The sequence below is a fragment of the Haliotis asinina genome, chromosome 2 (assembly GCF_037392515.1).
Source record: "Haliotis asinina isolate JCU_RB_2024 chromosome 2, JCU_Hal_asi_v2, whole genome shotgun sequence".
NCBI lineage: Eukaryota > Metazoa > Mollusca > Gastropoda > Lepetellida > Haliotidae > Haliotis > Haliotis asinina.
Genome location: NC_090281.1, coordinates 40,403,059 through 40,427,419, shown reverse-complemented (window position 1 = coordinate 40,427,419; position 24,361 = coordinate 40,403,059). Strand labels below are relative to the sequence as shown.

Sequence of the window (24,361 nt, the reverse complement as noted above, 5' to 3'; positions counted from 1 at the left end):
ATGCCTGGAATGTTAGATCTAGTTGTGTGTCCATTGTGTGATGAAGAACCAGTGGAACAAAGAACTTAGTGTAAGCTTAAGAATGATTTTATGAACTGTTAATCTTACAAACCAATGCCATTATGAAGCTATTAGATACCACTTTGTCATTACTGTCATATGTTAGCCTGTAGAAAATGTAACATAGACTGCAAATGAGTTTTGAAACATTTAGTGATTGTGCTTGATGGCATTGTCACTATGGCTGTTGTTACAGTTCAGTAACATTTTCAGTGAATCAGAACATTTTAACATGAATTCAGGTTGTCACGAGTACTGAATTAAATCTGGGCAGTTTTCAATGATATATCACAAGGGCTAAAACAAGTGGTTATAACCACATATGAACATGAGTGTATTGTGGTCAGGGATGCTGCATAGAAGTATGTATAACTGATCTTGAGGACAGATAGTGATGATCATATTATTACTCAAGATAACCACCAAGTAAGTCTTGAATTTTTCTGGGTTTGCAAGCTGATATCCCATTTTATTAAACGCGAAGTTTATGTTATAGTTGCCTCAATTTTAGGTGAAAGTCAGCTTCCTTGCAAGACTAGATATGTCCTTGACAGTATTCATTTACATCAGGTTGTATTTAAGTCTCTTTAACATTTTGTCTCCAGGTATGAGTGTGACTTCTGAGCTGGGCATTTCTCCAGTCCTCCTGCAAGCCATATCTCATACACTTACTTCTACAGAAACAGAGAAAAAAAAGTTTGTGGAAAGAAATCTCAGTATGGAGCAGAAGGGATCTGCCTCCTCCAGGAAAGTTGTGTCACACATACTTGAAGGTATGAATGAACCAGTGGCTAGCTTGTTGCAAGCTGGAAGTGGCAGTGAATCTGGAAATGGCTTCCAGACTGTACGTGATAGTAGTGACGAAATCAAGAACATGCTTCATAAAGTAAAGAGAATAGACCAAGATATTTCCCAATATGACCGAGATACAGGTGATTCCGTTTATGTGGGTGGACAGCCAATGAGCATGGTGAATGTTCTGACAGCTTTGGCTTCACAACATCTGAAGAGCAAGAGTGGAGAGGGTGATGAGGTCATGACTACTGATTTTGACAATGTAAAGGTTGAGCCTGATCCTAGACAGCAAAGCAATCAACAGATCATAATATATTACAACAATGAAGGACCCTCTGTGCCATCTCCAGGAAATGACATTGTAGTTGGTGATGTTGAAGGTGGAACTGAGCAGATGTATCGTGTGGTGGTGCAGCAAGAAGGAAATGGCAATGTAGAGGCTGAGGTAGTGCAACCAACTGAGCACCAGGCAAAACTTATTGCTGAACATGAGAGACAAATGGTACTTGACAAGCAGGTTATCATGGAAAAGCGAGCTCGTCTTATGGCTCAACATGAAACAGCACAAACAGTGAGTAGCCAGTCAGGGAATACTTCAAGTACCATTGTGCATGGAGCAGGACAAGACCCATCTGCAATTGAACATTTAGGAACACCTTGTCCAGTGTGTGGAGACAAAATATCAGGTAGGATTATCATTCCTGTAAAGTTCATTGTGTAGTTTTGGATGACACCATGTTGTATCTTGTAGTGCCATTTCAAGCACAACCCTCTGCCACAACATGTTTAACTGTCAGTTGGATGCTCAAAGCATATCTCAAAACATATTTCATACACAGAATGATGTCTTTTTTCAGTTCTGCAAGAAATTATGCATTTTTTACAATTTGAACAAATTAGATTCCGAAAACTACCCAGATAGCCTTCAGACATTGGCTTGACAATGGCAGTGGTTGGCAAATTTGAGGTCGGACCCGACATTTGCCCAACACTGGGTAGCATCGTGCGGATATTTTATTCAAGGGACGCAAGTCCAAAATTTTAGCTTTTCTCAGACGGCACTCCGATTCGTTAACATGTTCAAGCAGATGACAGGACATGCTCTCAAGTTTGGCCATCGGAGTAGAGGTTTCCTCGAACATATAATGGTAAGTGATAAATTATGTGCTTTTTTTATGTTCAGCTCTATTTCTGAACTACATCCACTGAAAAACAGCGATGGGTCATTCAGAAATACCAACTTGAATGATTATTTACTTGAAATTAAACATGCCATAACTGTAAATGACCACATCAAGGGTCTCTGCTATTGAAATTCATGACTAAAGTCCAAGAGGTATATGTGATCACATTGGTGACTTTCAAATATAGCATGGCTTTCAAATATAGCATTCCAGCATCAAAAGAAAATAGAGCTTTTCAGTATCATTTAATTACTTGGTTGTGATTGAGAAGGCATGTAAGTTTCAACATTTTCTGATATCATCTAAGCTGTCCTGTTTTAAGACTTTCCCCAACATTACAACAGATGTATTTTCACATATATTCTGTATTTGAATTGCCACTATCAGTTTTAATAGAATGTACAGTCCGTTTGATTCCATTTGGGACTGATGAATTGCTCACTAATACCAGTAGAGGACATAACGTGTACGCGAGAGGGTCTCCCGTTACGTGTACAAGTGACTACCTGAGAGGGGGTCACCCATACGCGTGACTGCCTGATCACAGAGAGAGAAATTCTGCATGTCACCCAAAAACGCGTCTAAAAGTGTTATTTATGAAAATAATTAAACAAAAATTGCTACAGTTGTTGACTGATGGTCAAGTTATTGGATGACATGAATGAGAGCATAAAAGGAGGAAATGAAATTGTCAAAAAATGACCAAAATGTGCAAAATGTGAGCAAAAATTGACGATATTTAACAGAGAATTTCACCCATGTACATATTTTTCAGAAACTTACATTTAGTATTTTCTGGAAGCTCATTCATTGTAGATTCATAATATATATGCAGCTTTTGATGCACACCAATGCACACCTGTTTGTTATTGTGTTGAAACATGTTTACTTTCTTCGAAACTGCATGAACCGTCTCGCGTAGAAGTGACTGGGTCAGCGTGTCATTAATGGGAGGTAACTGATGCCTGACTAAATTGCTCAGTCAAAACATCCGTCTTGCGTCTTGGACTGTCTGAAGCGTACGTTATTTACATGGCGATATTTTTCTTGCGTTACAACAATGAGGATATAATAAATTGTAACAATGTAAAAACAGTTTTACGTATTAAGTTTGCTGCTATAGCAGTAGATTTTAGACTTTTGATGACAATATTCACCTATGTGCACATTTCACACGAACATGATCTTTATATTTTCTGAAAGCTTATTCCATGCAGATTTACCTCGTATAAGTACTTGTTCGTGTACACGAATGCACATAGGTGTACAATCGCGATGAAACACATTTACTTTCCACCCACTGCTCATCACAGACACACAAGCGGCCTCACAATTTCGTTACGCATACGACAGACACTTCTCAGAAGCATGAACAAAAGTAGTCAGCTTTTGACGACAGTTTTCACCTATGTGCACATTTCACACAAACATGTTCTGAAAGCTTATTCCATGCAAATTTACCTCGTATAAGTACTTGTCCATGTACACGAATGTGCTATCGCATTGACACACATCTACTTTCCTCCCACTGCTCGTCAGACACTAAAACCTTACTCACAAGATCATTACAAGTACGAGAGACGCCTTTGCAGTTTTTGACGACGATTTCCCCTATGTGACACAAATCGGTGTCATCGTGTTGAACCATATGCATTTGCTTTCTTAACTGTCAGGTTTCTTTCGCATGCAAGAGACAGAGCATCTGCAAATGGGTCACGCGACACTTTTGCCACGGGAGCAGACCCGGTGCTAAATATGTTCACTCACATCAAGTGGTAAGTAACTTCAGAGGACTGCATGATCTTTAATAGTTTAAGCAAACTATTCTTGAACACATTGCATGCAGGAATTACGACTTATTTCCTTAGGTTTTATGTCATTATCATCAACATGTAATTATAGAAATACAATTTCTCAACTTTTAACAGATGACGTGAATGTGATAAAAAAGAGTTATTTCGACGGAGATTTATGTATTCATATACATTGTTTCCAGTAAACTTAGCCTCAGTACGTTTCGTTACGTTCCACTACTGAGTCTAACAAAACTTTTTATCACGAAAAGGTTCGTACCCGAATGATTCCGAATGCTATTTAGCGTACGATCGCTTCTGGGTGATTCACACGGCGCACATTACAACCATGACAACAGAGTAAACTGTCCCTGAAAACAGTGTTTTGGGCAATATTCAAGGGGTCTCATCTTGCAGAAGTATTAGGTGATGGTAACCATGTCATCAGAAACCCCAAAGTGTATATACTGCAGGTTAAATATCTGTATTTTCTGCGGATTGTTGTTTGTGGAGAGATCTGTGTCCCAAAGTAGTAGCGGTTGTCTGATTGGTTAAATATTTATCACCGTCTTGCTATTGATTGGATGGTCATAGGTGGCTCAAAGGTTTTTACTTAGACTGACATTGTTTCAGACTTGTATTATTACTACAGCAATAAATCCGAACTACAGCCTCAACAGAGCTTTGTTTTCTGTTGTTGAGCCATCCCCGTTACATACGGAAATGCCCCTTCCCTGAGCAGATTTTGCTCACATCCATATGAATTGAATTTTTGTCACAACTGAATAAACATGATTCTGTCTTTTACCAGCTTAACAACACGAAACAAAATAGTTAGCATTTAATTGTGAGATTTGAGTTTACCACGGACGATAAAAGCATCGTAAGCAGGAAATTGCACAGTGGCTAACAGCCGGGTCCACAAGACCGCCATGTCAGCTGTCTGCATATATGCTGTCTCCAAACCCATTAAATGAGTATCCAGTCTCCTACCTGTATGTTCAGGGCTGATCAACTGCAGTTATAAACTATGCCTGACTGCATCTGCACTCTTCATTCCGGCTAAATCATTGCTGGAAAACAGTGTCGTGTGTGTGATACAATCAATTGCATAATCTATCTGAAGTTTATTTGTGTTTCATTCTGTCAGAGGACAAATACAACTGGCCGTACTGAAGAATTTTTAACATGCACCTGTGTCCGAGAATATATAATCATAGTTATACTAAATACATATAAAACATTCAGTTTTAAGGTTACGTAATTATAACAAATAATGCAAAGTTCCCTGGTATAAGCATATTTCTTCATTCTGCGGATGATGACCAAAAAAGGCTGTCCAACCCAACATGCTGGACTGTACCTGGGGCTGGTTGTCTTACCCTGTCCATGCTGTCATCCAGGAAGGAAAACCCTTTCTATTACACACAAATACAGTCACTTCTACGCGAGACGGTTCATGCAGTTTCGAAGAAAGTAAACATGTTTCAACACAGTAACAAACAGGTGTGTATCGAAATCTGCATATATGTTATGAATCTACAATGAATGAGCTTTCAGAAAATACTAAATGTAAGTTTCTGAAAAATATGTAATTCTCAGTTAAATATCGTCAATTTTTGCTCAAATCTTGCACACTTTTGTCGTTTTTTTTGCAATTTCATTTCCTCTTTTTATACTTTCATTCAAGTCATCCAATAACTTGACCATCAGTCAATAACTGTAGCAAATTTTGTTTAATTATTTTCATAAATAACACTTTTAGACGCGTTTTTGGGTGACATGCAGAATTTCTCTCTCTGTGATTAGGCAGTCACGCGTATGAGTGACCCCCACTTAGGTAGTCACGGAACGGGAGACCGTCTCGCGTACATGTTACATCTTCTACTGGTATATTTGGACGAAACATGGGTAAATGCTTCCCATACCACAGGGACACAATGGTTTGCTGGCTCCTCTTCAGAGTCCTGTGCCAGAAAATTACCACTTGTCAAGGGAGAGCGACTGATTGTGCTCCATGCTGGTTGCAAGAGTCAGGGATTCCTACCTGACTGTTCCCTAGTCTTCAAGGCAAAATCTAAAGACAACCAAGACTATCATACCGAAATGAACGGGATGGTTTTCTTAGAATGGGTTCAAAATCAATTGGTACCACCACTGCCCCCCGCAAGTCATGGATAACACTCCATATCAAGGCGTTCAAGTACCTAATACAAAGGCCCCAACATCTAACAGTAAGAAGGGGGACATGATAGAATGGTTGCAAAACAAAGCAATATCGTAACCAGAAAAACCAACCAAACCTGTTTTGTATGACATCATAAAGTCAAATAAAACCACACTTGTCTTTAGGGTTGATGAGTACCTTACAGAACATGGTCATTCAGTTTTGCGATTGCCAAACTATCATTTCAATTTAAACCCAATAGAACTCATTTGGGGTATCATGAAATGGGATATTGGCAGGCAAAATTGTTCAATAGTCAATAGACAACATCACGTCGGAAACATGGTAAAAGTGCATTGAGAAAGTTGACAATGAAATAGAAAGACATTACTGGGAACAAAGTGGACTGGACCATGCCACCATCAAGCCAGTCATCATCGTGGTAGACTCTGATGACAGCGACACTGATTCGGACAACAGCGTCTTCTTAAAGTGGCAACACTGACTCCCATTGAACACCTCAAGTGGTAATCAGGTAACTGCAATTGGGATAACCCCATCTTCACAACACACACTTGTTGATTACCTAGCTGTTCTACCACCAAGTGCCCCCCACCCCCTGTACAAAATAGCAAAAGGTGACAAGAAAATGATTATTATGAGACACATCATCAGAGTTGGTCTGTCGATTTCATGTGGCTGTGCAAAATTAGGGTTTGTTGCAATTATTAGATTTTGTGTTAGTGAGCAATTCATCAGTCTCAAATGGAATCAAACAGACTGTAAGATGCAGGAGGAAGGTAAATTTACTGCCTTAAAGTAATCACCCCATCATTTAGTTAACAAGTACATACTATTAATATTTAAATTATATTAGTTGATTTAAGAATGTGATTGTGGTTTCTGTGCAGGTGATGGTTACAGTTTTGTGACAGCATTAATACAGAAAATACAGAAGTGGTGATAGCAACTGCTGTACCAGTATGAAAGGTATGCACAATGCTAAAGTAATGCAAACATATTCCAGAATGAAAATATCTAGGTTTCCTTATCCTGACTCATTCTTATTAAGCTTGTCTCCTCCCTCTATGCGAATGATAGTGGAACTCTTGAAATCCGTTGGTGTTCTCTTTCTTTGAGCCTCCTTTGTGCACTAATATTTGTTCTTCCAGCACTCTCTGTAGACTGTGAGAATTTATCTGAAATAAAATTTAGTCTGTATATAGATACGTGCAGGACAGTGTTGGAAGGTACTCTCAAGTCATGTCTGGTAAAACTGGTGATTGTGCTAGTAACATGCGTTAGTAACTGCTGCCGATGTTCATATATCCAGTGAATCAGCGAACGTATGGCAGGTCCCTTGTTTGGCAGAGGTTGCATCCATGTCTGAGAAGAGGGCATTAACCGTACTTCGTCACGGAAAAAGAAGACATCAGCGCCCAGATGATCATTGAAGTCACATTCAGTTCTACGAGGAGATTGTCTCAGTGACTGACTCAGATGTCTTTGATGAACCTCCAATACTGCTACCAGAGACTGCCCCACAGCAGTTTGAGCATACTATTTATGAACCAATTCAAAGAAAAAATAATGACTTTGATGGAGCACCGCTTCACTGACAAGAGAGCTAGTCAGAAGATCCGTTCTTTTACAAGCGCCCTGAATGAAGGAAAGAGAGTCACGCAGGCACTCTTGGAAGAAGAGGGTGGCATTCACAAAGAGTTAAGTTCACTTAGGTCATCACTGTTGGAAGCGTCTGGATGTAAAAGTCTGAAGGAGTCTACAATTGTCAGCTCAGCTGGGGCAATCCACAAAAGAGCATCCACACACCTACAGCACTCCAGTGGAAGGGATTGGCCGCATGCATCATATCATTCTCCGGAATACCACAGAATACCATCAGACATGGATCTCCATCCACGTCATGAGCATGTGTGCATGCACAAACATACTCATGTAAAGGGGACTTCTCTCATACAGAATGAAATAGTATGCTCAAATAGAATGTAAGGATGACACCCAGAGAGACTCACTCCAGGAGTATTCACGAAAGGATTCATGCATGTATTATAGACAGACAGGGCTCTTCAGATCAAAAGATAATGGATTGGATCTAGAGTCTCTATCTAAGGAATCCAAACAACATTCTCACCTGTAGTTGGCCTTGTGGCCTAATGGATAAGGCCCCTGACTTCAAATCAGAAGACTGTGAGTTCAAGTCTTGTTGGGGTCATAGTTCAACTCTTTAACGAAAGAAGAGGGTGAACCCCACTACTGAGGATGATAGGATGATCCTATCTGCTCTGCCCACTAAGAAGGAGGATCAGCACTTCATCTCTGAGCATCTAGGGTCTACACCAGGACTTCTCTTGAGTTGACAAGTATTATTGTCGCCGTGCACCTGGAGTGAGAGATCCACCAAGCTGTTACTTAGAATCCCTGTTTGGTCGGCGCCATCAGTCTTCAGGGGAGTGATTGAAGAAGAAGTCACCCAGAATGTTATGCACAAGTCAAGAGAGGTCACAATGGTCAAGATGAAACCGGTTACTACGGTCAATCAGAACCAATGTGAAGGAAGCGTGGAAGCCTTCTTTGTCAAAAGCATCTCATCCTCAAGTGGCTGACTACCCATGTCACCTGTGGCAGACGAAGTGACTGGAAGGTCGACCCTATCTATATATCTGTCAGCGATCAGCACATTTGTCAGAATGAAGGCTGGCATCAAGACTTATACATTTGGATAAAAAGTGAAAAAAAAAGACCGCAAAATCAGACTTCACTAATTTTCCCCCAGTGCTGGTGGAAAACGTGGTTTCAACAGCTATGATGCGCTACGCTCCTAGGCATGTGCAGTGAATAGGTTCATGGAGCTTCAAACAGTATGCCTGCCCAGACTATGAGGTCGTGAGCAGTAGTCTAATCTTGGTTGTGTACATAAACCAGTAATTAATCTCCTCATGACATAAAACATGTTGATTGTGATAAGCAGCCTCTGTCACAGAAACCTCAATGTCTGGTTTATTCACACCAATATATCTGCATGCCTGACTGCTAATGACAATATACAATGCACAACTTCAATCATTGACCACACACAATTTGAAATTAACACCTATAATACCATATATATATGGTGCTTATACACCATAAACAAAGAGCCAGCTAAGCTCATCAAGCATACTTGAGTGCACACCCAGCTTCTCTGGCTGGGTTTGGTTTCACATCTGCTTTGTTTTGAAAGAGGCAATTATTATGGGTCACGTTGTTTTGAGTTTTGAGTGAGAATTAGTAGGGGTCACATTTCGTATCATAAATGTTCAGTGCTATCAGTATTTTGTTGGTAGGCCTTTAAGGTAGTTCTCTAGAGTTACCTCCCTTTGACTCTTATGTTTTGATTAGTTGTGCGTACTTACGGGAGACTCCTAGAAGCTTCTACATTGATGGTGATGGTCGTATATGCTCGAATATTCCAGAATTGGTGACTTTGTATATAAAGGCTGGTTGTCATGTTGACGACGGACACACACAGATATTTACTGGAGTACAAATCAGCCTGCATCACTATCAACACTTGACCTACATAACTGCTGCCTGACCGTTTGCTGTGTTGTACTCAGTAAGAATGTTTCTCACTCTCACACCAAGACTTTGGTGAGTTGACATTATACTTCTGACCCATTGCTTTAGAATTGACTCGGTTGTATTGTACATGAAAACTCTTTCACGTAGGTTTGTATCTTCCTGTTGTTTGCTGAATGCATATCACTGAAAATATCAGACATCTAAGTGTTGTATTTTGCTGGTTCTGAGGGGCCTTCTTACGTGTTTTATCACGGCAAATTATTCACTGTAAGAAGACTGACAACATCAGTATGGATGAGAGCTGTTATACTGAGGGCCTACAAGGCAGCAGGACCACCATCTCCATGAGCATCAAAGTCAAGAGCCTTGGCATCCACGCTTTCTCAACACAGGAACTGCTCAATCTCATCGATTATGGAGGGCTGCTTCTAGAAGTCAGACATGGTGTTTGCCGACCACTAACTGAGAGACATTGCCACTGAAGATGTCTCCGGCATTCACTAGTTTGGGCCAACTAACAGTTCTACAGAGGCACTGAGCAGAGAAATCTCACCCTTTGTCACACTGAGTTGTTGATAATCCATGCTTCAAGGAGAAAATAGAGTCCATGTGCATGTCTAAATCAAGGCCTATGTGAATGATTGAGGCCCTGTGCTTGTAGGGAAGAGACTCGTACATGAAGACGGGTTGCAACTCTATGATGAAGACATCATGTAGAAAGAGTTGCTGTAGGTAACAAGTTGGAAGAAGAAACTAGTACATCTAAAAATCCACATGAATTCCTAGAGATTGACTTGTCTTAAAGAAGTCTCGCAAGGTGTGGAACCTGTACTTGTAAACAGAATACTCATACATGAAGAAGGGTTGCTACTGTCTTGGTAAGGAACTCTTGATGTAGAGTTGCAATTGGCAACTAGACAGCTGGCAGGGCACTAGGAGGTCTATATATCCACAAAGATGTCGGCAGTCTTTTCAACAAGAAGAGAAGTATCACACAACGTGGCCCTCCTGAGTTAGCAGATGGAAGTTGGAAGAACAAGATTGACATAGTGTTGTTATGGTAGCCATGTGGGGAAATACAGAATGTATTGAAGACACCCAGAGAATCCAGGACGTGGCCTGACCCACCATGGATTCCATCAGATTCTGTAAGTATAATAAGCATGACTCAGGATAAGGAACAATATGTAATTTTCTGAATAAAATTGATATATATATACTTAATGTTACTCATGTCAAGATGACCCAACATCCCCACTTGTGGCATGTTGGCTTTCTCTGTAAGTTCACGCATTGTGCTATGTAAGGAGAAACCGACAAGGGCACATAACTATAAAGGGAGGGTACTCTTGGATGAAGGTGATTCTATGTCCTCTTCAAAGAACACAAACTTCAGGAATTTCAGATGTTCCACTATCATTCGCATAGAGTCTGGAGGCAAAACTTTTTTTTTTATTTATTCATTCAACGTTAGATTCATTCAGCAGATAGAAATATATGAAATACATAATGCAACAGTACAAGTACAGAATAACACAGAAGTCCATATGGATAGACATTAAACATATTGGAAATGGGAAAATATGCTGTAGTGGTGACCATTTTCGGTCAAATTGCAATGTTGTATTATTTTTATTAGCAATAAACTTTTCCGTTTTGAAAATGTTTTAGAATTGCATCCAGTGTTTTTTTTTTAAATACTAGTACTTGATACATGGATGTATTTTTAACCATCAAGAAGTATATGGTTCATTAGGTTGATATTATTTCCTTCAATTAAGGCTGTATATTTTGTCAGGTTACATTTCTCTTCAATATATTCTTTGAGTTTCAACCAGAATGTTTTCACACATTCACATTCCCAACAAATATGTATCAGATTTTCTATCATAAAGGTAAAATTTGACCAAACTTCATCATCAACTAATTTCATTCTTTTCAGCGCTGTAACGCTGGTCTTGGGTTCCAAAGATGACCCCCCAGCTTTATTAGACATCCGTGTTATAGTACCTATTACCTATAATGTGGACATAACAAAACTGCTATTTGATGAATTGTGCCCAGTCTAAAATATATTGAATCATTGAAGGTGAAAATAAACAAACTTTGAAAATGACATGATATTTTTAATTGTTGTTCCTGTTATGCTACGAGTTATCAAAGACGTATATTCACGTGAATATACAGCTTTGCTGTTATCCAACTAAGCCGGAAATAGCGATCAGCTGTGCACAGATCTTTTAGTCTAACGTACCAATGATTCAGGTAAAAACGATCCCATAATATTACATCAAAGAACTTCTATTCCATTATCAGAATATTTTGCATATTAAGCAGTTATTGTAACAGATTATTTTACATTGCTATCTGGCTAGTAAATAATGCATGTTTTCTGCAACCATATTTAATATAACAATGAACACAGGCCGTTACCAGTCTGGATACATTTTACGTAGAAGACAGTTTGACACATCACCACTGACTTCCCTCAGTACTTGCCACTCTGATTGTAAAAAAAACCAAAATGTTGGCCATTTTGTTTTTGAAAATGATTTCAAAGAGTAAATAATGCAGGTCTTGGAGTATGTGGATTACGAGACTGTAATCTGATTGCTAAGAATAAGGTGAAATGTGATAAGTTGTACCATTCTCTTACGGTGTTTCGGTTGTTTCTGTCAACAGATTTAATTAATAAATTTGGGATTGAATTTAATCAAATAAAATGTGGGGTTTCTGACACCATATGTTCTGGGATGAATGTGTTTAACTTTTACCGAGCTAGAATGTTGCATCACAGCAAACATTGTTCTTATTATTATTGAGAAAACCCTGCATGCTTTGCTTTAAGCAACTGAAACACAATGGATGTGTACGAGAAACACTATCAGTGTTGCATATCTGCACTGAATTTCACTAGTTCGCATAATTTATAAGAGCGCAGCAGCAGTTTTGCTGATGAGCTAATTTCGTGAAGTGGTGTGATCGCAGTTCAACTTTTTTTATGAGAGCCACAGATTACCCCGCAGTTTAACCGAATCCGCAGTATCGCGAAGCTCGTTATTGTGAGGGACGACTGTAATTCTTTTTGTGTGTAGACAGTATTATGAATAAATTTAAATTGAATTCAATCAGTTTAGTATCTTTTGTGCCTCTTCTTTATTTTTGAAAACATGTTCCCATGGGATTGCAGTGTCAAAGATGTTTTACCATTTTTCACGTGTAGAAGGTACGTTTTCAGTACTCATAAGTTTGTGATAGAAAGTGTTCTGGATATCTTTGATGCTGTAAGTAAATCAGTGATGTGTTAAGATAATGATTATAAACAATCAATCTTGTCATTAGCTACCTTAAACTTTCTTCCCATCCATCAAGAAATAATTCAGTGTCATCGACATATTGTGTACTTTTAACTTCAGTATGTAAAAGTTGTTATAAAAAATGTCCCATTAAAATTTTGAAGTTTACTATTGACACAAGGGTAGTGGCCCATTTCAAATTCAGAAAATGGTTAATACTCCTGAAATTTATCAAAGTTCCCATTCCCAACCCTCGCACCCTCAAGAGTTTAAGCCTCTAAAGAGTTTAATTATGGTGTAATAATATCATTAAATATATCAGTGTAATTATCTGTTATTGTACCACATGATTACATATAAATTTTCATAAAATGTTCTTTGTTCATTTAAAATAGCCTTATATTACTTATCTTATATTTCTTAGTCTGAAAGTTTAGTTTCACTTATAATTTTAAAATTTTCTCTCATTTCTTCTCCCATTGCTAAAATATTTTCTTCTAAATTTTAGCTTTTTTCAGTTTTTTATTTTAACGATATTGTTTTCTCCCTTACTTTAATCAAAAGTGTTTCAAAAACAATGTGTCACTTGTAGTTGTAGTTTAACATCTTCTGTATCACCTAGTTCATCCTCAGTGCAGTTACAGTAATCTAAGATTGTTTAAAAAAGCATATCCTTGACCATATTTGCATATTCTTGATTATGTGGTAATGATGTATATAGTTTCCAGTATCCACCACCCCTTTCATTATTAAGTTCATTTGAAAAGGACATGGTAATTGCTGAATGATCAGATTTATATCGCTTGTAGTTGTAGTTTAACATCTTCTGTATCACCTAGTTCATCCTCAGTGCAGTTACAGTAATCTAAGATTGTTTAAAAAAGCATATCCTTGACCATATTTGCATATTCTTGATTATGTGGTAATGATGTATATAGTTTCCAGTATCCACCACCCCTTTCATTATTAAGTTCATTTGAAAAGGACGTGGTAATTGCTGAATGATCAGATTTATATCCTGGAAGTATTGAACAGTCAGTTGTCAGGTTTGCTGAATCTTGCAAAGCTGAAAAGAAATTGTTGCAGTGTTTTTTCCACCATGTGTTTTTGTTTGCATCATGATTTCCCTCCCTCCAAATGTCTACCAAATCATTCTTTTCTATATTTTCTAACACTACCTTTCTTGCTTTTATTATTGGTATGCTAATGGTCAATTGAAGGTCAATTAAAAGTCAATTGAAGGATTAAGAACTAAGTTCCAGTCTCCAAAAATTACAAGAGATTCATTTTCAGTCGACGCCTCGTCCGTCTGTAATCATTTTGTTTCCGGAGCATAATTCAGAAACCGTTCAATATCTTTTTACCAAACTTGATAGACATAGTAGTCTCAGCCTATGGTTGTGCCTTTTGCTATTCACAGATTTTTGGCATTTATATTTTTTTTGTTTTTCCATGGAACATTTTGGTGTTAGCCATATGGTATGGTGGGCTTCGTTTCCGGAGCAGAACTCAAAAACTGTTCAATATTTTTCTGCAGAACTTGGTAGATATATCAATCAGCACCTAAAGTGGTACCTTTTGCTATGTACAAGTTTTTGTGATTTATTATTTTCTCTGTTTCCATGGAAACGTTCGGACATAGTCTCAAAAGTGAGAGGTGTGTATCATTTCCGGAGGAGAACTCAAAAACAGTTCAATATTTTTCTGCAAAACTTGGTAGATCTATCAGTCAGACCCCAAAGTGGTGCCTTTTGCTATTTACACTTTTTTAGGATTTATCATTTTCGGGGTTTCCATAGAAACGATTCAGACTTTGTCTCAAAATGGAGGGATGGGCTTAGTTTCCAGAGCACAACTCAAAAAATATCTTTCAGCAAAACTTGGCAGATATGTGTGGCAGACCCCAGAGTGGTGCCTTTTGCTATTTGCAGGTTTTTGTGATGTATCATTTTCTGGGTTTCCATGGAAACGATTCTGACTTAATCTCTAAATGGAGGCATGGGCCTCGTTTCCGGAGTACAAATCGAAAACTATTAAATATCTATCAGCAAAACTTGGCAGATATTTGATGCAGACCCTAAAGTGGTGCCTTTTGCTGTTTACAGATATATGGCAATTATATTTTTCATGGTTTTCATGGAAATGATTCCAACTTAGTCTAAAATTACATCAAGTAACTGTAATCCTACCTGTATTATATCTGGTATGAATATCTTGAAGGCATGTAATTGAAAAATTTCCTTTACACCAAAGGTTCATTATTTCTTTACGTTTTCTCTTTTCTGGCATGCCTCTACAATAGGCTGAAGGTACTCTTATGTTATCACCCATACTGATTCATGAGGTGTGCACTGGAATAATCTGTATTCAGAAAACTTGATTATATATCCAAATCAGTTAAGTGTGTATCTCCTGTGGTTCAGTAACACCAGATATCCAGTGATGTTTTAGAGAGTAGCCAGTATTTGTTTATATCAAAAATAGATGTCTTGTCAAGTCATTAGATGTTTGTGTCATATTTTATTCAGAGGCCAAGGTACAAGGACAGACCTTGGATACAGATGAAGATCTCCTGTGATTATTTCTTCAGCCTCTTCATTTGATTACTGAAAATATTAAGATTCCTTGCCACTCAGTCTGAGTTCTGGCATATAATTGAAGAAATAAATTAAGGCCATCTGAACCAGAACCATCTTTTGTTTATTTTGTTGTCTGTTGTCTGATGGTTATTGACTTGAAAATCAACTGTTTTGTAACATTGATTTTAATCACTTGTGATATATATAATCTTGAAAATTGTTTTGAAATATGCATAATATTTAACTAACTGTATTCAGATTCACCATTGGCATTTCATTTTATACCTCTACATAACCGCTAATTTAATCGCGTCACAGTTGAGGTTCCACACAGCATCTTCTTACAGTTCATAGATGAGTGGAAAACTGATTTGACACAACAGTTTAGCACAAATGAACGTGTAAAGGTTTGTTTGCAGTGCTCCTTAAATTTGGAGAAAATGAAACAGACAAATTGACAGGTCTGAAACTTATATGCAAGAAATCCTTCTACCTCTTGCAGAGAATCTCTGCATGGCTTGTGTTGCAAAGTGTAATTGGCTAGATAATTTAAGAAGTGAAAGTGAGTTGTGATTGCCCTGCTAAACTTCCCAGCATAGACACCTGATTGCCTAAAAACCCAACCAAAGGAGGTAATAAATTCATTTGACTGAGCCTTGTATGCATTCAGGGTATAGTAAAGATTCATTGGATCTGCTGTCCCTTATCACCGCTTCAATTTCTGGGGCACCCACTACTTCATCTGCTACCATCAAACGATGGGTCAATGAATTTAAGCTTGGTAGAGAGAGTCTTGAAGATGACCCTCGTCCAGGTTGCCCAACAACAAGCACTAGTCAGGAAAACATTGACAGAGTGCATAGACTTGTGCTGGAAAATCTTCGAATCACACTCCACGAGTTAGAGGAGACCACAGGCATTTCACACGGATCCGTCGAGACAGTTCTTCATGAACATCTCGTCATGTCTAAGGTGTGCGCAAGATGGGTGCCAAGAATGCTTACAGATGAAATGAAGCAAACAAGGGTCATCATAAGCAACTCCGTGCTAACCAGATACAACAAGAATCCAGAAGATTTTCACTTTAGGCTAGTAACCTATGATGAAACCTGGATCCACCACTATGATCCTGAGAGCAAACAAGAATCCATGAAATGGAAAATGTCACTTCTCCCAGGACCAAAAAGTTCAAAGCCTCCAGATCTGTGCAGAAGGAAATGGCGACAGTCTTCTGGGATAGCAAAGGCGTCATCCACATAGATTACTTACCAAAAGGAAGAACAATGAATGGGGAATATTATGCTAACTTACTGAGGCAAGTGCGACAGTCAATCAAGGAGAAGCGCCGGGGCAAATCAGACGTGGTATTATTCTACATCAAGACAATGCTCCAGTACACACCTCGTTGCAGCCGCTGCTGTCCAGGAATGAGGTATGAAATCTTACCGCATCCCCCCTACACTCCAGACCTGGCACCAAGTGATTACCATCTGTTCCCAAATCTCAAGAAACACTTGCGTGGTCGTAGATTTCAGGATGATAATGCGCTTATTGCTGCTACCGAGGCTTGGTTTGAGGACCAAAATGGCGCCTTCTACAGAGATGGCATCAGCGACTGGCAGAAAAGATGGAACAAGTGTCTTGACTCACAATGGGACTATGTTGAAAAATATATGTGGTTCATATCAGTATTTTGTGTTTTTCTATGCAAGGCTCAAAACTTATTGACATCCCCTCGTACACATGTGACAAAGCCCATCACCAGCATTCTCCATCGCAAGGGAATGACGTTCAGAGCAGACACAGACAACTGTATTCAGGAACAGACCAATCATGCCCTCCTACTTCATAACATGCAGTTCACGATGCAGCTACTTTGCCAGTTAGGCTGGCATTAGTGATGAAATAGAACATGCTGCCTGCAGTTCAGTGTCGGTATTAGTTCCCCTTGCCAACCCCATGACTCTTACTCAATGGCAGGAACTCCTGGGTCTACTGACGTTGGCCCAGGCTTTGACCCTCAAGGGTCAACTCCCAGTTCTTCCTTGCTCTGCACATAAGAATGGATGATCATCTGGGCGTGATCATTCTATATTTGACGTTCTATCCCTATCTGACTGATGGACAAATTAAACGTCTGTGGTGGAGTTTGTTAACATCCTTCGTTCCGACTCAGCACCTGTGCTTACACACATCTCTACTCAGGTTGGGGTTCAAATTCTTCAAATTGCTTCATCCCCCTCCGATCAGCTGCATTGGTTTCTGCTCACACTCAGTCTTCATTTTTGGAGCATCTACTTACATAAGTCGCTAACTGCCAAGGGATATTACAAGAGAGTTGCGAAAGACGCCCTCTACCTGCAATAGCCCTTTCCAATGTCCGATCCTTGCAGCTAGAACTACTGGAATGTGGAAGATGTAGGACTCTTCTCCATGTCAATGAGACCAAAGTATTTGCCTAGAGAATTTGGTTAGATATTCATATTGAGTAACTGAAATTCAAACAAAGCAACAAACATACTGTCAGCTCATATCAGTAAGCTCGATGCCATTCTGCCTGATGCACCAAAACTGATTCTTGGGGACTTCAACGGCTGTTTGTAAAATAAAGTGATGCCTTGTCTTCACCAATATGTCATTTGTGAAACACGAAAAAATGAGACCCTAGATCTGTGCTACGGTCACATAAAGAAGCGTAAACTAATATCTGAAGATTCCATTTGGTCAGTCTGATCATATTGTTGTTTATCTCGTTCCCCAGTATAGACAAATGCTCAGATCACAAGAACCAACAGTAAAATCAGTCAAGATCTGCACAAAAAAATCTGTTAATCAACTGAAAGGTTGCTTTGACTGTACAGTGTGTGATACCTTCAGCGAATCTTCGACTAATCTGGATGAGCTGAACGATGTTGTAACAAATTATATCACGTTCTGGATCGATGCAATTGTTCAATCAGTAACCATTGTTACAAGAGTGTATTTTCTGTAAATTGTATCATTAATTAAGTAATAATTATTATTGAGTCACAACGTTGATTGTTTTTGAATAATATTTATTATGGGTCACATTCCGTAGCATAAATGTCAGTACTTTTTGTATTTTGGCAGCATGCTTTCCGGAAGTGCTTTAGAGATACCTCCTCTTGAGTTATGTTTTGATTATTCATGCGCATTTCCAGACGACTGTTCTAGAGCATTCCACGTTAGTGGCGATGGTCGTATGTGCTTGAACTTTCAGGAAATGACTGTATATATAAATGCTAGTTGCTGTGTTGTACACGGACACGGACACACACATTTACTGGAGTAGCATCATCAATCCCCGTCAGTGCTTGATCTACATAACCGCTGCCTGACCACTCACTGTGTTACATTCTGGATAACTGTTTCTCACTCTTGCACTAAGACTTTGGTGAGTTTGCTATATATTTTGTGACCCATTGCCTTGGATTTTGTCACATTTGTATTGTATTTGAAATTGGTATTGTTAAATTGACTTGTGACCTTGTATAACTTGCTCTTTTTGCTTAATAACACAATATTTGAATGTTTTAGACTTTTCATTGTTGTGTTTTGCTGGTTCACAGGGGATTTCTTACACCAAATTTTTAACTGTAACAAAATAACACTTTTTCCCGAACAACAAACCTTGGATTAGCATTGAATTGAAAGGACTTCTCAGTGACAAGATGCATGCTTTGTGCGAAGGAGACAGAACTTGAATGAAAGAAATATGAGATATCGAATGTGAAGCTGAAAGATGTAAACTTGATTACTAAAAGTAAATAGAAAAGGAATTTCAAAGTAGTAACTTGAAAGCAGCATGGAAATGAATAAAAACCATGATTGGCAACAACAGTAAATGTAAATTCCTGAACACCCAAAATGATGTCGTATTTGCAAGAGATCTCAAGCAATTCTACTCAAGATTTGATGTACATGACTTCTCTCAGACAAGAAATGCCTTCATTCAAAGCCTACGAGAAGATTATAATTTAGTTATCAACGACCTTGATGTGATGCTAACATTTAGGAAGATTAATGATCAGAAATCAATCAGCCCCTGGCATTGCATTACAAAAGTGTTTAAACAGTTGTGTGAGATATAAAGAGTGATGTTACAAATGTCTATCAGCACCCATCAAATACCAACAATTTGGAAAACATTACACATAATCCTCATTTTCAAAACATCAAAACCCTCAATGATTGATGAATACCGCCCAGTGGCGTTTACTCCAATAATCATGAAATGCTTTGAGCGAATATATTGAACTTAATGCTTTACAATTGATGCTTTACAATTTGCTGACAGGGATGTGAGGTAGGAGATGCACTCATTTTGCTGTTGCATAAGATCTACAGTGGATGTTCTGAAAAACGGCATCTGTCCAATCCGGCATGTTGTCTACACCGGCAAAAAAGTTCAGTCCCATCCGTGGCTTGCACATTTATCATCAGCACTACAATCCAGCACGTTGTCTAAACCAGATTATTTTTTCAATCCCAATGAGTGCCGGTTTAGATAGCTTCCACTGTATATTCATCTAGAGAATTCAAAATCTTATGTAAGAATTCCCTTTGCGTACTTTTCCTCTGTTTTCAAATTTCAAATTTGATCTTGATCCTGCTTTGGTAGGGTTTATTTGTGAGTTATAGTATAGGAAAAACATTGATGCGTTTATTTCATGGTGCAGAGAGAATTTCCTATCCCTGAACATAAACAAAAGAAAGGAAATGATAATTGACTTCCAAAGCAGGAAAACCAAATTGAAACCTGTTTGTATTGAAAGACAATAGTAGAAACAGCAGAAGAGTATAAGTATCTGTACTATCATTGATAATAAACTTTCATGGAAATCAAATTCACATCTTGTACATGAGCAACACAGGCTTTTTTCTGCAAAAATTGCTATCATTTGATGTGGATACTAATATCTTAACGTTATTCTACCAAACATTCATTAATAGTACTTTAACTTTCTGTTTTCATGGCAGTCATCCTCTTACATAGAAAAACAAACTTGAAAAAATTGTATACATATCAGGCAAACTTTGCAGCTTCGATTTTGAACCTCTACCGTTTCAGTAAAAGTCAGTTAAGGAGTTAAGAAAAAAGCTCAGGCCATCCTGTTGCACTGTATTTACGATGACAAGTGGAAAAATTTGAGGCGTACTGCAGGATGAAGGGCATAACATTTATAATTACAGCTTTGCCAGAGATGGGGTTTTGTTTACCTACAACATCTGTTTGAAGGGTTCTACTTTGACTACATACTTCGCTGCACTCAACACTACACTGGCTTCAGGCCGAAAGGTGTCTACCACCCCTGAGCTCCAGTCTCTCCTCAAATCTTATAAAGTTGTTGACCAGTCCTAGAAGTTCCGACCACCACCTTGGGACTTGGGGTAGTGCTTAACCATCCCCTGTCAACAGAATACGAGCCCTTGGCGAAGTCCTTTGAGCATATCTCCTTTAAGATCTTCTTTCTTTTGAATTTGGCGTCTGTGGCATGCATCTCTGTGCTACATGCGCTGGATGTGTCCCAGGTGTGTTATGAGAGGTCCAGACATGCAAGAGTTTTTCATGTGGTGGGACTTTGTCGACAAGAATCAACTTCCAGGACAGCCAGAACACACATCCACGATCCTGTTGCTGTTCACTCTCTTGGGTCCTGACAACACAGAAGATCCTCCCCTTTGTCCTGTTCAGGCATAACGGGCATATTGGGCTGCTTCCAGTTATTGATGCACATTGCACAACAGACTTTTTATCCCACTTTCTTCTATCTCCACGTCAGAAGTCTCTTATATCACTTTGGCACTTGGGATGAGATGCAACATTCTCTGGGCTTACACTTATGCAAACCTTCTTCCACCTCCAACATCAGGCTAAGTTGCCTCAGTATTGGTCGTTATTCTCCTCTAATGAGTTAAACAAACCCTAGTACGAAGTTGTGTCAGGTATCCTTTGAGTGACCTATGACCGTCCAATCAAATGCGAGACAGATAATGGATTTAACCAATCAGATAACAGCTACTGTTTAGGGTTTGGTTGGACTCCAGTCACTGACACTCATACCTCAACAAAAGAAAATCCTCATAAAGCACAGATATTTGACCTGCAGTATATATGCTTACTTAGGACGTTGTGATGATATGGTTACCATTAGCCAATATTTCTGCAAGGTGACATCCTTGAATATTGACAAAAACGCTACTTTCAGAGACCGTTTACACACTGTTGACAGCCTGTAGTGTGTTCCATGTGCATCACTCTGAAGCGATCGTACAGAAAATAGCTTTCAGAATTGTTCAGATACAAACCTTTTCGAGGCAAAAGTTCAAAAGGTATGTGTGAATGTCCATTTTCTCAATTTGGTAAGCTGTGTTCAGATTGATCTAGCTCAAAGATAACCTGACATGACCTCTTTCTAGGGTTTGTTAGACTCAGCAGAGGAGTGTAACAAATAATACAGAGACTAGGTTTACTTAGACTCTCTATAACTGCAAACCCTCACAAAACCAGGACTTTGACCTCTACCATAGTGCTCCACTGGCATTGTTTCCTGTTTCCTCCCACAACCGAGTGTGTCTCAAAGTCATGGATGTGGAAAGTTCATACAAATTTGGTTCTGTGGTTATGGCTCAACAGCTGTTTGTGACCCACAATCACAGATGAGCAGCAATCCTTCTTTCGCATCTTGCTCCATGTACCTTAATAAAATATATCAATATTATCCTTATCTTGGTATTCTTTTCACCTTGGAACTAGAGCATGTCATCCCTGTCATACCCACGACTTGATAGTCTTGTGCCACATGCAGAGGTGGTCTACACTCTGCTTAATGACCTCTAGCATCTGAGCAAATATGTCAGTGATGTGTTGATTCCCAATTACCTTTGTGTTTTCAAAGTGTCCTGTTCTCAAGGCCCTTTCTATTGGTAAGCCAGAGGAACTGATACTGAATGTTAAACGAGTTCAGCAACCAGACCGTTCCCCCTTTCAACGCCTTCCAGGGTGTCTGTGAGGAATGGTTTCAAAAGCAGGTGCTGTCCAGATTAAGGTCTTTGACTTTAATTCACTGGCACTACTTGATAATTTGTGGGAAAGTTGGGCCTACTTGCTCATGTGATATGATGTCATTGCTAAGTTATGTCACATCTTTTGTTGACATTGATGGTGTCTGACTGTGACAGCTTGAAAATGCCATAAGAATCTATACTCAAATGTTCAATTTTCAGAAGTGCCACTCAAATAAAAGTTTTACTATGTTTGTATCACTTATCTTACCCCATGTTAAACACATGCTCTTTTTTTTCATCTGTAGAGAGGAAACAGTCTGAAACAAAGTTTCCAGGCTCTTTGAGTTGACCTTCTTCTTATTTGACTTTAAAGAAAGGAAAGTGCCTGACATTAGATAGGATAAGTATTAAAAATATAATAAATGTAGTAAAACTTTCCATATAGATGACGCCTTGTCTGTCCGTCCATTGGTAATCATTTTGTTTACGGAGCATAACTCAGAAACCGTTCAATATTTTTAGACCAAACTTGTTAGATATAATAATCACAACCTATAGTTGTGCCTTTTGCTATTTACACACTTTTGGCATCTTTTTTTTTTTTTTTTTTCCATGGAACATTTTGGTGTTACTCCAATGGTGGGGTGGGCTTCGTTTCCGGAGCACAACTCAAAAACTTCTAAATATCTATCTGCAAAACTTGGCACATATGTCAGGGAGACCCTAAAGTGGTGCCTTTTGCTATTTACAGAGTTTTTTGATTTATCATTTTCCCAGTTTCAATGGAAACCATTCTGACTTAGTCTCAAAATGGAGGGACGGGCGTTGTTTCCGGAGCACAACTCGAAAACTATTCAATATCTTACAGCAGAACTTGGCAGTTATTTGAAGCAGACCACAAAGCTGTGCTTTTGCTATTTACAATGTTTTGTCATTTTTATTTTTCCTGGTTTCCATGGAAACAATTCTGACTTAGTCTCAAAATGGAGGGATAGGCTTTGTTTCCAGAGGACAACTGGGAAACCATTTGATATCTTTCAACAGATCTTGGCAGATATATGAGACGGATCTTGAAGTGGTGCCTTTTACAGTTTACAGATATGTGGCATTCATATTTTTCATGAGTTCCATGGAAACGATTCAGACTTAATCTAAGAAAACATCAAGTAATTTTCAGATGATTTGTCCTTTCAAATATGTGGGGGCCGGGGGGATATGTCTTCTTCTGATGACAGGTTCAGTAAGCTGTGGTATGGTGTATGTACAGTTTAGGCAGAAATATACATGTTTTCCACAACATTTTGAGGCAAGAGAATAATAAGCTGCTTATGCAAGACTAATGGCCTCCTCTCTTACATGGATATCACTGACAGTTTTAAGAGGCTATTATTCTTAATGATTACGTCTTAAACTGTGGACTACATATCTTGTTGAGCTAAATATGTTGTGGCACTATTTTTGCAATAATTACTTAAAGATAAACCTTGTAAATAATATGAGGATTGTTAGTCATGCTTTGTGCACAAATATTTGTAAAAAAAGTTCTTGTCAATCCAATTTGTTATCATCCTTTATTCAATGCACAAAATGTGTAATATTATCCTCTAATAATCATTATGTTTTCAGGTTACCACTATGGAATATTTACATGTGAAAGCTGCAAGGGATTTTTCAAGAGAACAGTCCAGAACAAGAAAACTTTTGTGTGCCACAGGCATGGAGAATGTGATATTACCATTTTCAACAGAAAGAAATGTCCAGCTTGTCGATTTGCCAAGTGTGTACAGTGTGGGATGAAACTGGAAGGTAAGTGTGATAACTAACGATCTGATGACAGGGATAAACTATGGATGAGCGACTTAAGAAGGTGATATGG

At 38.7% G+C, this 24,361-nt stretch overlaps 1 protein-coding gene across 1 annotated transcript in view; it reads left to right on the top strand.

The window, feature by feature from the left end:
• The window catches only part of LOC137273702 (nuclear hormone receptor FTZ-F1 beta-like), a 63,874-nt gene that overhangs the window by 2,923 nt on the left and 36,590 nt on the right, over positions 1-24,361 (top strand). Inside the window, exons 3-4 of the mRNA XM_067806502.1 lie at positions 666-1,541; positions 24,112-24,291. Of these exons, the coding sequence (XP_067662603.1) occupies positions 666-1,541; positions 24,112-24,291 (1,056 nt within the window). The remainder of the gene's footprint in view (positions 1-665; positions 1,542-24,111; positions 24,292-24,361) is intronic.